The sequence below is a fragment of the Meles meles genome, chromosome 16 (genome assembly GCF_922984935.1).
Source record: "Meles meles chromosome 16, mMelMel3.1 paternal haplotype, whole genome shotgun sequence".
Classification (NCBI taxonomy): Eukaryota; Metazoa; Chordata; class Mammalia; order Carnivora; family Mustelidae; genus Meles; species Meles meles.
The window spans coordinates 20,881,602-20,896,972 of record NC_060081.1 but is presented as its reverse complement, the minus strand read 5'-3'; the positions used below and the strand labels follow the sequence as shown (position 1 = coordinate 20,896,972).

Here is a 15,371-nt window from a genome sequence, read left to right as displayed (position 1 = left end):
GCTGGATTGTATGGCTGCTCTAATTAAGACAGCTCTGCACAAATATAAATAAGATCAGGATGAGAAGACAGAATTTCAGGGGCTTAGGAGCTTGTCAATAAAGAAAGCAAACCGTGGAATGGGGTCAGTAGCCGGCAAATTACTTGCATTCTTGTTTCTTTAAGTCAAGCCAATTTTTCTATCATTTTCCCGTTCTCTTCCCAGCCACTCTTCCTTTTATTTAGATTCTGCCTAATATGAGGTCCAGTTCATCCTTTTTATAAGTTCTACTTGACCAAGGCTTTTGTTGCTCTTTCTCTCTCGGAACTCCAAGCCCAGAGCATGAATTAGCACCAGGTTCTTTTCTTTCTTGAGGAGTTTGCCATCTGCTTCATGGGAATTCTAATCGTGGCTCCTCCAGTTCCCTGAGGATCACTGAAGGTGGAAACCCGAGCCCATTCCCCCTCACAGGAAAGGGCTTACTGGAGGCTGACAACACTTGCAGTGGGATTCACAGGCAGGATGTGAGTTACTTAGTGGGGATGCTATATTGCCACTATTTGCCATAGCTACAATCTAAAAGATTTGTTGAAATACATTTTTTTCTTTGCTGTATATTCTTTATTTCACTTTCCTGAAAAGCTAGGGTACACTTTCCTCTTTGGAGAATGGTTGGTTAGTATATCCCCCCACACTGGATTGCTTAGATTTGTTTATGTCTACCAAAAATTCCATAAAGACAGTAACAAGTACTTATTGAGCACCTATTATATCCCATCGTAAATGCTGATTGTGGTTGACAATACCATATAAAGTCTGCCTATATAATGATATCTCATAATTTGGCTTCTTGAACTAGCTGACAAATCTGGGGGCTTGTTTGAGGTCAGACTGTGAAAGACAGTCCTAATTTGGCCATTCAGATCTTCAGAGAGGGATTAAGAGAGACATGCCTTTTTTCACTGAGCATTTCCCAGACATTCTAGTCACTGGAGATAAACAATGAACCATTTGTGACATCTGCTGTGCAGGATGACAAGCTCCTGCCTCTACGTCCTGGAGACTTTTGCCTTCACAAATGAAAATTGAGGGGCAGCCACTGGAGTTAGGAAAAAGAAGGGAAAGGTGTGGGGACAATATGAGCACATGCCATGGGGGCTATTCCCGTCCACGTGACTGACATCAGACTTCTGATGTCAGGAGGCTGGGGCTACACTTAGGGCCTGGAAGATACAATCTTAGACAGTGGGCCATACTGACTGTGACAAGGGCAACATCATAGGTCAGAGGGTCCCAGCGGTTTCCTGGAGGAAGTCTGTGGGGCAGGGAGGCTGGTGTGGGAGTCATAAGAGGTCACTGTGAAGTGCAGGAAAAATGGTAGGAAGAGCCATGGTCATGTATGAAGCTATTAGCATTCAGCACGATGTTGGGGGTGGCTGCAGAAGTAAGCTAAGTGATATCCAGCCCCAAGTAAGGTCAAAGGAAAAATTTATGTTTCCAGTGATGTGGCATTGCTGTCCCATGGCAAGTAGCTGCAGCCTGGCCAGCTGGACACTTACCGACTTAGGGAGGCTAGACAACAGTTCCTTAAGGACAGGAAATGAGCACCAGTTACTTTATTGAACAACACTTGGTACAAGGTCTAATTGATAGTATAGGCAGTGGCCCTGTCTCTCTTCTTCTTTCTCTGCCTTCTTCCCTCTTCCTCACTCTCTCCCCTAAAACTCCAGACCTTCTCCCCTTTTCCTCCTCCTACCTTCCAGATCTATTTCTCTATAATCAGCTTCTTGCCTTTTCTGAAACAAATCAATTTTCCTGGCTTCTTCCTGTACTCCTCTCCTTTTATTACTAAATAGGCATTAAAAAATTTCCAGCAACACAAATAAAGAACATTCCTGGGGAGAAGGGAGAGGAGAAGAGGCAGAAGGGAGAGGGGGAGGATGTTAAAATGTGTACTTTTAACAGCTTTACAGTAATACATACTTATGTTAGTATAAAATGTTTTCTATTAATCTACTTTAGTATTTTTGCTGAGTTACCTTAAGATACTGAAACAGGGGTTCAGTAAGGTTGACTTGCTTATAGTCACAGAGCTGGTAAGTAATGGAACCAGGCCATCAAGGTACCAAAGAGCACCCCAGCCCTGCCTCTGCCTTACCTTGGACAATTCCTGGCAGAGGGTGAAGGGAAGGGGGCCAGAGAAATTTGGAATTCTGCCACTCTCAGTGTAAAGAGCACTGGTGGGACGCTGAGTGGACGCTAAGACACGCAGGGGCAAGCTTCCTAGAACTCATCCCACAGAGCAATTTCAGTTCAGGCCAGACCTCGAGCATGGCCAAGAGGGTGACGGCCTGTTAACAACCCTCATCTTTGGCATAACAGGTAGATGCTAGGTTCAGTCACTTCCTACTTTGTTGCATTTGCCAAATGCTTTTTAAAGCTTTCAACAAAATCCTTATGCTACCTCAACACAGTGCTTTGGTGGAGGCCTATTCACTTTCCACCAGCCTTGGTAGGTGTTTGATTGTTATGAATGCAACTTGGGCCCAAGTTGTGTGGAATATAAATGTGACTTTGTTATTGTATAAAGATGAGAGTTACACAAATGTTTTGATAGTTTTGTTGTAATGCAACCTATGTTTGAACAACCAACGTCTTAAGTCTGGCTTTATGATTCACTTAAACACCTTTTATACTCAGACAAAATAGCAATATTTGAAGGTAAAAATAAGTTTGTAATGGTTAAGAAAGAGTCTTATAATTGTGCTTTGCAAACCATTTTTTTTTAACATCAAATAAAGTTAAATTGATTCTGACTGTGTTCTTAATAGTATTGGCATTTTCACCTCTCAAAAAACCACTGACTCAGGGTTTATGTGTGAAAGCGTTTTCACATGTAAGATGCAGTAATCACATACTCTTCCTTGAATGGCTCTGGACTTTTAAGAATGAATCCCAAGTTGAAAGAAGTGATATCCAGAGACATATTGTTGAACTGACCTCCCCAGAGAGACAGTCTATCTAATTTGCACTTTTCTAGTGTGGAGAGGACTGTCTGGTGGCCTGACATTTTGGGAACTGTCTGGTCTGCTTCTTAAAGATGGTCTTCTTTGACTCAGCCCAACCTGTTGGCTGCAAATCTGGTCAGGATGGAACTGGCAAGTGCCAAGGGACTTTGAATTACCACAAATGATTATGCTCCATGTAGAAACAACAGGCTGACAGTCTCCTGAGAAAAGCTGTGCTATGAGATAACCAGTCCCACTCGGAGAAGATTTGGAAAAACACAAACAAAAATAAAACTTTCCAAGTGCATATCTGGACCAAACACCTGGGTGACTAGGTAAACCCTCACTAAATGAAACCACTCAAGCCTGGATCTGAGTGATAGCATATACTCAAAGGAGCATCCACTCTTTGAATGGTTACACTTCTGAAGAAGCTACTGAAGATAAAAACCATTAAAGTCACAGGACAAAGGACTATTCCTCTGAGTTAAATAGCTTGGTCCTCTGGTGGAAGAATTCCACTTTCTCTGCCAACCAGGAGCTCTGCTGGCAGCTGTATTTGAGAAGAGCCTGCCTATCACCTCTTGATGCATGGCCTTTCTTCTGTTCTCCAAATGGAGAATCTATTTTGTTGGTACTGATATCCACCATTAACAAAAACTTAGCTTAGTTTCAAGAATGTGTCTCTACGAATTCTTGAACTTAACAAAGCAATGATTCTCTGTTGTGTTAATTGTGTGTTGCCCAAATTTAATGGATCATCTTTTAATTTTTATATAATTTTCTCATTTCTCAGATTTTGTTCAGGGTCTTCCAATTGAAACTGGTCACATCCTATGGTCCAGGCTGGTTTGGCACAAATAAACCTACATAAATCTCAATCGGGTGAGTCCTCAGAAGAGGTCTGAGGAAACATTTTATGAAATAGGGTTGTGGGCCTTTGTACATCTTGCTCAGTGACATTTAAGTCGGCTGATAATTTCAATGTTGGAAATTATTATTCATTAACATGAAACAAAGGCCATTACATTTTTGGTCATCTACCTTTGCTCATGCTTTGCACAAATGCGTATGAAGAGTGGCATGATTCAATAAAATTGGCCATACTAAGAGAATTTTGCATCTGCTTTTGGTGACACTAAAATTTTATTTATGTATTATGATTACTTAACTAAGTTTTAGGACTCTTATCCAAATAAAAACGTCCTGCTACATGTTTGAGTTTCCGCTAACTGTGACAGAAGTTTCAAATAGGTGCTTGCTTCATACACATGACAAAGGCCTGACAGGCAGTCGTTTTCAATTTGAGTTACTGCTCTGTTTCTATATTAAAAAGAAACCAATTCGGGACGCGTGGGTGGCTCAACTGGTTAAGCCGCTGCCTTCGGCTCAGGTCATGATCCCAGGGTCCTGGGATAGAGTCCCTCATCGGGCTCCTTGCTCAGCGGGGAGCCTGCTTCTCTCTCTCTGCCTCTGCCTGTCGCTCTGCCTGCGTGTGTTCTCCCTCGCTCTCTCTCTCTCCCTCTGACAAATAAATAAATAAATAAAATCTTAAAAAAACAAAAAAGAAACCAATTCATCAATATGATTAAACTGGATATTTAGCTTAGGGATAACATTAATGCAAGACTAAACATAAAAACATATAAACTACTCTTTCTTTTTTTCTAATTTGCTATAAGTTTAATACATGTAATATACGCTTCTTTTTGCACATTGAGGGCAGCGTTTTTCCTGCCATTTAAAATTTACGTTAAATGTCTGAAGTTAAATTACCGTAATGAATATCGCTAATGTGTCTTACTTGATATTTGGCACTTAGTAGGCATTCAAGATGACTCTCAGAATGACTCTTATGTAAAAATTTTTTAGCTCTTGTTTGACTACAAATAACATCTACAATACAGTTCATTTCTAATGTAGGAGAAACTTGATTTTGGAACCTTGCCCCTCAAACCTGGTCTTGATTACTGCTTCAACTCCTGTTTATATAATTCTACACAAGTTTGGCAGGATTCAAGAGCACATACCAGGGTGTTGGCTTTTATGAATCTCCTGGGATGTGAATGTCAAGCTGACTGGATGAACTCTGGCCACAAATCCCAGACAAGCACAATGACTCTATTTATTCAGACTTGGCTGCCTGAATGCAGATTGACTCTGTGGGTAATAAATTTTCACAGGCCAAGAACTCCGGCATCAACCAAGCTGATCCTGAGAAGAAAAATGCACCCAGGGAAGTGCAGCAGGGCTGCACAAACCTCCTATGTTTTTATTCCACGTCTGCATATCATTTAGCTAATTCATTTGGTCACTGATACACATGCACTGCCAATGGCTTCAGAGGTTCTTTTTGAAAGCTCTGCTTTCTGTTATGCAATTGTCATATTAAAAAGTAACAAGGGAAAAAATGAACAGCACCTTTTACGACTGGTAATCTGCTTTCAATATTACACCCCACACTGATGTGAGTTACCCAGTGGCCTCTATGGTAAAAAGCAGAGAACTGAGTGGAAATGTTTCTGTGCCTCCCCATTAGAAACCAAAGGTGACAAAAAGCAATGAGAACTGCAATTCAGTGCTCGGAGCAATAGCACCTATAATCTTGACATCTCGATGCAGCAAGGCTTTAGATTCTTTCTGAGAAGGCTGGGATTCTCTTTGAGACATGATTCGTACTCCATGCATTAAAAATAAAAAAAGAACTGGCTCTTTAACTTGGAGTTTGTGTTAACTACCTAGATATCTATTAAATTAATCATGTGCTCCCCAAATATTGATTGGGGATTAAAAGGTAACTTTTGTTCATTGTAAGATGTAAATTATGCCAGTAGGAAAATTTCCCTCTACAGATTATATCCAATGATCGGTGCCTGTAAAATTAAAATTGTCAGTTTGAGTGGATAAACCATGCTCATTTAAAGAGGAAAAAGGCAGTTATATAATTAAAATGAAAAGACTGCCTGATATGTGTGGATAATGTAATTACTAGAAGCTGCAGGCACATACATAGCCATTCAATTTGGATCCCTGCTTCTTTACTCTCCCTGAGCTTATATATTTGTCATCTCTGAAACACTGTCTGCAGTTGACATTCTCTCCACTGTTCCTTGCTGAAAGTCTTAATCATCTGTTCTTCTCCTCAAGCCTTAGCTATAATAATTTCATCTAGATATTCACTGTGTCTGACTTTCCAAGCTTTCCCTGACTTGAGAGGCAGAGGTCCTCTTCTTACCAAACTGGGAAACATGAAATATAATTAATCTCTCAAGTCCATTAAAAAAATTCCTTTAGTACTTGAGACTTCAGGAATAATTTTGTCTTAAATCTTCTAATTTCTCTGCATTCTTACATAATAACATTGGCCTTTGGAATGTTAGAGCCAAGAGTTACAGAAAAGGGGATCTAAATAAAGTACCACCCTATCAGTATCTTTCATTTACCTAAACAAGAAAATGGATTCTCATATTATTTATCCTAGTCCCATTTTGAACCTCATCAAGTATGAAAATTGTAAGAGCGAGCATAGGAATATGCTTCCATTTTAATTATAACCCCAAACTGTCTAGGTAAACTTTGTCACAATCTCAGCTCCAGATGTCAAATTCTGCTCCCCTTGAAAGGGAAGGGTGTAGAGAAACCCATTCTTTTAGTTTCAGAGGCTTCCGTTTGAGATAAATTCTGAACACTTGTAAATTCAACATGGTGTGGTGATAAGCATATTTAAGAAGTGGCTATAGACATTTCCATGGAGATGGGAAAGATCTTTCCTCCTAAATAGGTAGATTATTTGTACATTAGTCTACAGCCGCCTTAAGATTTTAGGTCTTACGTTTTTGTCTTCTCCGTCAACACCTTTGATCTTCGGATAGTACTAATATGAAAAAACATAGTGTTCAGTAAAAGAATAAAGGTAGAGCAAAGTCATCTTTGATACTGGAAAACAAGAAGCAGGAAATACGCTCAACTCAACTCAACATTGTACATGTATTCATGTATCCATTCAGCAAGTATTTTGCACTACTGCTATGCCAGACACAGTCCCTACCCTCAGGAAACTTTCAGTCTCATTGGTAGAGACAGATTTTTAAGAATTAAACATGGCACATAACTAAAATTATTATGAGACTTTAAGAAGAAAGGTTAAGATGATTGGGAGAAGGACTAACTGGGAGGTCCAAAGTAGATAATGGGGAGGCCCCCTGAGAAAGTGAAAGTTATGTTACACTTCCAGGATGAGAAAGTGTTGGTCAGACTAAAAAAAAAAAAAAAAAAAAAGAAAGAGGAAGGAGAGGCCTCCGGGAGGCCCTGAGGCGGCTGAGTGTGGCTTGTTATAGGAGATGAAAGAAGGCCCATCTGGCTAACGTGCCATGAATGAGCTTAATGTGAAGTGAAGAGAAAGAAGTAAGTGAAGCCGGACTTAGTCTAGGGTAGTGTTAGTCATGCTAAGGGCTCTGGATTTTATTTCAAGTGAAACAGAAAACTTATTTAAGGTTTTAGATCAAGGAATGAGTTGATCTGATTTATATTTTTAAAAGATCACTGTGGGGAGGTTGCATTACAGAGAGGAAGAATAGAAATACGCTACTGTCTACTACATTAGTTTAGACTCGCCAGGATGGAAAGAGAAGGGAAGGCTAGTATTTAATTTTGGAGGCTGAATTTATAGGCCTTCAAGATAAAATTAACATTTAAGTGAGGAACAGGGAATTGTCAAGGATGAGCCTGGTGTTTCTAGGCTTAAACAACTGGGTGTCTGGCAGGGCTATTTTTAGAAATGGAAACAATCACAGGAAGAATATATTTGTGTGTAGGTGGGTAAGGGGTGTCAAAGACCAGAAGTTCAGTTCAGTACAAATTGAATTTGAAATGCTTGTGACACATCCAAGTGGAAAAGTCAAGTAGGTCTGCAGTTCAGAAGAGAGTTCTGAGCTGAGGATATCACTTTAGAAATTGTAAGCATATGAAAAATGAAGGTCATGGGAATGGATGAGATCACCTAAAGAGAGAGAGAGAACAAGAGGAAAGGAGGGAGAGAGATAAAGGAAGTGGAGAACAGCAATCATGAATAAATGCTGAGAGACTACAATATTTAAACTTGCGCAGAGGAGAAGCAGCCAGCAAAGCAGTCTAAAAAGAAACAGTCAGAAGGGCAGGAAGCAAACCAGGAGTTTAGTGTTAAGCACCTCAAGAAAAGTGGGGTGATCAATAGTTTAATGTGCTAAGTCTTCCGGTAAGACAAGAGACTGAGAAGAGCCCAGTATGTTTGGCTCTGTGGAGGTTACTTGTGACCCAATTCATAGTTCTGATGGGGCAGTGGGGCAGAAAGGAGTCAAAAAAACAAGGCCTCAAGTAACGGAGAGGAAATGGGACAGACTTGATAAAAAGAAAGCAGTGTTCTCATGTAATAGGAGTAAAGGAGGGGAGGAGTGAAGATAAAGGTATTTGTGTGGACCTGGTTATGGGAAGATGAGGCTTTCCTGTTGGATGCCAGTCAGCCAGGGTATGTAGTAGGATGAATAAGATACAGAGTAAGATTCAGGCTGCTTACTCAAAAAGTCAGAAAGGTAGAAAACAAAATGCTCCATTATCCACATATTATCAGCTCTGTGATGGAGAATACTCAGGGAGAAAACCTGTAAAATGCTGTCACTAATGAACTGTTAATGTCATGTATATATAACGTAATTCCTAGAACAGCCATTTAAAAAACTATGCACAGAGATATACTAAAAACATGATAGATAAATAAAAAAAGAATTTTGCAGAATGTTCAAGAAACCTATAGGAAGTCAGGGAAAAGAAAACAAAAAAATGAAAACAGAAAGAAAGGGAAAGTGACAGAAAAGCAAAAATAAAGTGACAGACTTAAGCACTAATATATCAGTAATTACATTAAATGCAAATGTTCTAAATACATCAATTAAAGACAGAGATTGGCAAAATAGATTAAAAAAATATGGCAACCATATAGTACCTGAAAAAACTCACTTCAAAAACAACAGTATAGGTGTGTTGAATGTAAAAGAATGGAAAAAGTTACATTATGTAAATATCAGTCAAAAGAATGCAGCAGTGGCTTTATCAGTATCAGATAAAGTAGACCTCAGACCAAAGAAAATTACCAGAGATAGAGTGGAACATTATAGAATGATAAAAAGTCCCTCTAGCAAGAAGACACAGCAATCCTAAATGTTATGTACCAAATAACAGAACTGTAAAATATATGAAGCAAAAACAGACAATGGAAAGGAGCAACAGACAAATCCACAATTATAGATGGAGACCTCAACATTCCTCTCCCAACAATTGATAAACTAGAGAGAAAGTCAGAAAGGATCTAGAAGAGCTCAATAATAACATCAACCAACAGGATTTGACTGATATTTATAGAACACTCCACCCAACCACAGAAGAATCCACATTCTTTCAAGTGCCCATAAGACATATCCCAACATAGACCAGATCTTGGGCCATAAAAAAATACTTAGTACATTTCCAAGAATTGAAATCATACAGAATGAGTTCTTTGATCACAATGGAACCAAACTAGAAATCAATAAGTAAGATTACAGGAAATCTCCAAACATTTGGAAATGAAACAACCCACTTCTAAATCATCCATATATCAAAGGGGAAGTCTCACTGAACTGAAAGACGATGAAAATAAAACATATCAAAATCTGTGGGATGCAGCTACAGCGTGCTGAAAGGGAAATGTATAACACTAAATGCTTATACTATAAAAGAGAACGAGTCTCAACTCAGTAATCTAAGGTCTCTCAAGAATCCAGAATAAGAAGAGCCAAATGAACCCAAAGCAACAGAAGGATGAAAATAATGAAGTTAAGAAATCAATAAAATCAAAACAGAAAAATTGATACAGAATATCAATGAAACAAAAAACTTGTTTTTTTGAAAAGATCAATGAAATTGAAAAACCTCTGGCAAGATGACGAAGACAAAAATAAGATCAGTTTCAAGATGAAATGGGATACCACCATAGGCCCAGAAATTGAAGGAACAATAAAAGAATAGAACTTTCTACACATATATATGAAACTTAAATGACATGATAAATGAATTACTTAAAGAGCACATGTTGCCATAATCTACACAATGTGGAATAACCTGAATAGCCCTTTAACTATTCAGAAAATAGAATTTGTGTTAAAAGTCTCCAGACTCATGTGGTTTCACTGGAGAAATCTGAGAGGTGTTTAAAGAAAAAGTAACATTAACTTTATATAATGTCTTCAAGAAAAAACAAGTGCAGGAAACACTAATGCCCTTCTTTTAAAACCAAAGACAGTACAAAAAAATGAACTTTCTAAACAATATTGCTCACCACCATTAAAAAGACAAATGTGGTGAGAATGTGAGCAACTGCAATTCTTACACCCCTGATGGGAGTGTCAGTTGGTCAAACTGCTTTGAATAAAGGTTTGAGATGAGATACTCAGCTGGAACATGCACATACTCTCCTGGCCCTGATTTCTACGCTTAGGCATAGACCTAACAGAAATGTTCCCACATGCTCACCAGAAAACCTGTTCAAGAATATCAATGGCAGTACTATTCTAATAGCCCTAAATGCCTTTATGCCCATCAGGAGTAGAATGGGTTAAGTACTACACTTGATCTTAGCCAAAAGGCCGAGAAGCGATGGGGTTAAGTAAATTAAGGTATATACACATTAAGGTATTACACATGAAAAAATATGACGGAGCAATGAAAATGAACACCCTTCGATTACATGCAACATGGATGAGTCTCACAAACATAATACTGAGTGAAAGAAGCCAAGGAAAAAGAGCACACACTGTGTGATTCCATTGATATAAAGTTCAAAAACAAACAAAATTACTCTATGGTGTTAGAAAAATAGGAGTGGTTATTCTTCTGGAGGGTAGTGACTGGATGGGGATGTGGGAGACCTGAGAGGCTGGCTGTGTCTATCTCTTTGCTGGCTGTGTCTATCTTTTTTTTTTTTTTTAAAGATTTTATTTATTTATTTGAGAGAGAGAGAGACAGTGAGAGAGAGCATGAAGAAGGAGAAGGTCAGAGGGAGAAGCAGACTCCCCATGGAGCTGGGAGCCCGATGCGGGGCTCCATCCCGGGACTCCAGGATCATGACCTGAGCCGAAGGCAGTCGTCCAACCAACTGAGCCACCCAGGCGTCCCTATATCTTGATCTGAGTGCTGATTACATGGGTGTGTGTGTGGTTTATGAAAATTCATCACGTTGTATTCTTAGGTTATATGTACTTTTCTCTGTGTGTGGTATATTCAGTTCTTAGTTGACTAAAAGCAAAAAACCAAAAGCCTACTGGATCCAGTAACATGAAGGCAACAGGTGAGCCCAGGTTCCAAGGAAGTGGCAGGCTTTGGGATCTAACATTAATTCCCATTTTACAAATTGTGACTCTGGAGTAGAGAACCTCTTAGGGATTGGGCTAGGGCTTCAAAGCCTCTGCGTCACCAGCAGAGCAGGGATTTGAACCCAGGAAGAGGGCTGCTGAGCCTGGGCTCACTGACTAAACTAGCCTATCTCCTCATTCTTGAGAGCGCAAAGTCAATGAGGATAAAGGAAGCATTGGATAGAGTGTTCAAATGCCGTGAGTCTGAGGCAACTGGAGGAAAGGCAAACAGGCATGGTAACTTGAAACTCTTGTGGGTATCTTTTTGTCACAGCAAGTGACCAATATTCACAAGGACAGCCAGATGTCATGTAGAAGGCAAAGGAATTTAGTATGCTCTGTTTATTGAGGCAGGGAAATGTACAATACATTTTTGAAAGATTTTGGGTTAAGGGATAAATTCTGATGATATCTAGCAAAATCACTTATGTGAAACACTTAATTATCTCTCAATGCCAGAGAAATGCAGTGTGTGTGTGCATGTGTGTCTGCGTGCATGCATGTGTGTGTGTGCGTGTGCTCTACTCTTCAGGGGAACAATCATATTTTGGGTCTTGGAGGGAAAAAATACCATATCATTAGTCTTTTTTAAAAGCACAGAAATTATGATTTTGTGATTAGGCCAGGCTATAATTATAGGCCAAAGCAGGATAACTTAATATAATTAGTGTTAGAGCAATTACTTAAACTACCACATACAAACCACTGTCTGGAGTCTTAATTATACTACTGTATAAAAATCACTCATTCTGTCAGCTGCTCTCATTGCAAATGGTGGAAAGGTGCAAGCACATAGGGACAAAATGTAAGAATAAAGGATTTAACCTGTATATTCACAATATAACATTCATTATCCATGGTCACAGATTAAAAAGCAGTAGCTAATAAAGCTACTTTATTGTACATATACTTTATTGTACATATGTACATATATTGTACATATAATGATTCAACTTAAAGTTCTTACTGCCTTAGAGAGCGTGTCTAGTTCATCCTTGATAACTAATTTTTTTTTTAAAGATTTTATTTATTTATTTGACAGAGAGAGAGATCACAAGTAGGCAGAGAGGCAGGCAGAGAGAGAGGAGGAAGCAGGCTCCCTGCGGAGCAGAGAGCCCGATGCGGGGCTCGATCCCAGGACCCTGAGATCATGACCTGAGCCGAAGGCAGCAGCTTAATCCACTGAGCCACCCAGGCGCCCCACTAATTTTTTTTTTTAATTGAGTTTTCAGTGGAAATATTTCCCGGAAAAAACTCTGGAAATTTCTTTCCAAATTAAGAAAGCTTGCTGAATACAATACTCTATGAATCTCCTTTCTAATCAAAAGGATACATAGCCTACACATCTGATATGACTTAATCCACATGAAACTGTCACTGGGAAATCCACGAAGATGTGACTGGCTGATAGTTACATAGATGAGGAACCAAAATTAGGAGTGAAGTCATCATCAGCTCTGCCAAGATTGTTGTGTTAGGGATATCTGACGGTCCTAGTGTGCACACGTAGAAACAAAGTCATCGGTCTCTACAAAACCTGAAGCATGAGCAGCTTTCCTTGCTCAGTTAACCTTTCTTCACTTGGCTGCTACTCTAGCTTCAATACAAGTTCTCTTTCACACCCAGGCCCTTCTTTGGGGCCTCACCTTCTTCCCTAAGGTGAACAAATGCCTCTGTGACCTCACAGCCACATTCTGCTTAGATGCTCTCCCTGGAAATGTTCCTTTGACTTATTTCACCTCTGCAAACTTTGTACACTATGTGCATTTGCATGACTAGACAGCTGAATTGCCTGTGTAGCATTCCATGACATCTTTGTATAAAATTCACGATTCCAGAACCAACCACATACTGTCTCCTATTGCATGTAAAAATAACTTCTGGAAAAACCTCTCTGGATTGTCTTTATACCTACCACATTTGTCCAAACTTGACAAAATACCACATAGATAATAAGAAAAAGGAAACAGAAGTAGAGGAAAATCTATCTTTTGTGTTTTCAAACTTGCTTTAAAACACAAACATTTCCTGCAATGCAGAAGTTGAAAGTGATGAATGTTGCGTGGATATTTTTGCACCTTAACTGACTGATCAGAATAGTATTTATAAACCTCTGACTGATGTCTCGAGCTTGTAAATCAACACCACGGGAGAACACTTTAAGCACATTTATCATCTAAGACAAACAGCCTATTCAGAGCATGATTATTTTTTATTCATCATTTAAGTTTCACCTCTACGTTTGCTTCTTCTCAATGTTAATAATACCTGTATAAGACTTCTCAATATTTAATGTTACAGCTTGCCCGTTGCATGCTGATAAGGTTAGGTCACACGCTTGATCTCTAGAAGACCAGTGAGCTTTGCCAAGAAGAAAAAAAAAGAAGAAGAAGAAAGGAAAAGAAAAAGAAATCCAAAAAAGGGTCTATTTCATATTGAAGTTTGATGCCAGTCGGCTTCCTTGTCAGTTCCCATTGTTGGTTTCAATGACACAAAAATCACAGCATCACAGTTTTAAGGGAAAGTAAGCCCAAGATATTTTAGTGGACTGGTCCCACGGCATGGAAGCTTATAATTACCGGAGAGCACCCAGCACCCTAGAGCACCACAATTTCAAGTGTGCATGATTCAGTCAGCTCCCAGGACAGCCCACTGGGCTAGCGGCACAGTGTCACGTTCGAAGGACAGCAACACCAAACTAAATCTTACCTGCTCATTCTCCTCTTCATCACTACTTAGCTTAAGGTCATCTTCTAGCATTCTGAAAAAAGGAACAAAGAAGTACAGATACTTAACAAATTCAAAATAATTCAGCACCAAAATATCTTTTTTTTAGCACCAAAATAATATGTAGTAATGTTGCAATAGTAAGTATATTTCCTGATTAATTAAAAAGAAAAAAAACAACTCTTTCCTTATAAGCCCTTTCTTCTGATGTCCTTAGGAAATAACAAACTGCCTCATAAAGCCAAGTAACCCCTCACAACTGTCCTTCATAGGATCAGATGGGTTGCTTCGAGAATATGAGGTTGTAAACCAACAGAATCAAATAGGTGCTTTTGCCTGCGAAGTTTGAATTCCAGCTACTTGTTCAATGTTTGGTGCAGGACAGGTGCTGCGCTATGTCTCCATGATTATTCATGGTAAACAATGAGAGAGCAGGTAGAACTCTGCCGACAGCAATAACACAATAAACTGGAGCTGCTTAGGTCTCCATCAGTCAAAGATCTGGAGAAGACATCTGCCTGAAGACTCTGCTGGATGAGGAAGACCAAATGGGAGAGAACTTTGCAAAAAGACTCTGTGAAGGCAACACTCAAGTGCCCTCTGGCTCTGTCAGATTTGCCATGGTGGAGGTGGTGGGGAAGAATACTTTTGGGTCCACAGAGTCCAAAGTAAAAACATGCAAACAGAAAATCAAGCCCTCTTATTTCTGAAGACGAAACCATTATATTCTTAGTAGCACTGATGAATTGTTTACAGGGTAATAGTTTTCAGATTAATTCATTTCAAAAGAAATCTCACTCAGAAGGATACTCTACAATGCAAATGAACGCAGGCAGAGGTGCTCTGTGGGGGGGTGAGGGGTGGGGAAGAGACCATTGCTGACAGACCCCAGGGCTCCAGGAATCAGTGTGAAGGCCACTGAGCCCATGTGCTTCAAAGACCTCACTATCCTCCTTGAAGTCACTTTCCAAAGACTGTCCCCTAAAAATGTGCCTCATTTCTTTAAAAGCCAATTACAGGCCCATCATCAGTATATTCTTCTGAATATTTTTATAAGTAGTTTCAGTGACTTTTGCGGTGAACTTGGGGTAAAGATTTGCCAGGGCAGCAGATGGACCCAGTTTTGCCCCAACTGGCCATTTGTTTGGAGAAAATCACTTAATGCCCTCATCCCTGGCCCTGTTGCCTGAGCTGTAAAATGACAGGTTATGCTGAGCTATCTCTATGGTCCAGTCTT

The 15,371-nt window shown here is 39.5% G+C and overlaps 1 protein-coding gene across 9 annotated transcripts in view; it reads right to left on the bottom strand.

Moving 5' to 3' along the window:
* AFF3 (AF4/FMR2 family member 3) overlaps positions 1-15,371 on the bottom strand; it is a 568,940-nt gene that overhangs the window by 98,992 nt on the left and 454,577 nt on the right. For all 9 annotated transcript variants that reach the window (XM_045981491.1, XM_045981489.1, XM_045981492.1 and 6 more), the window contains one exon: positions 14,117-14,168. In XM_045981491.1, the coding sequence (XP_045837447.1) occupies positions 14,117-14,168 (52 nt within the window). The remainder of the gene's footprint in view (positions 1-14,116; positions 14,169-15,371) is intronic.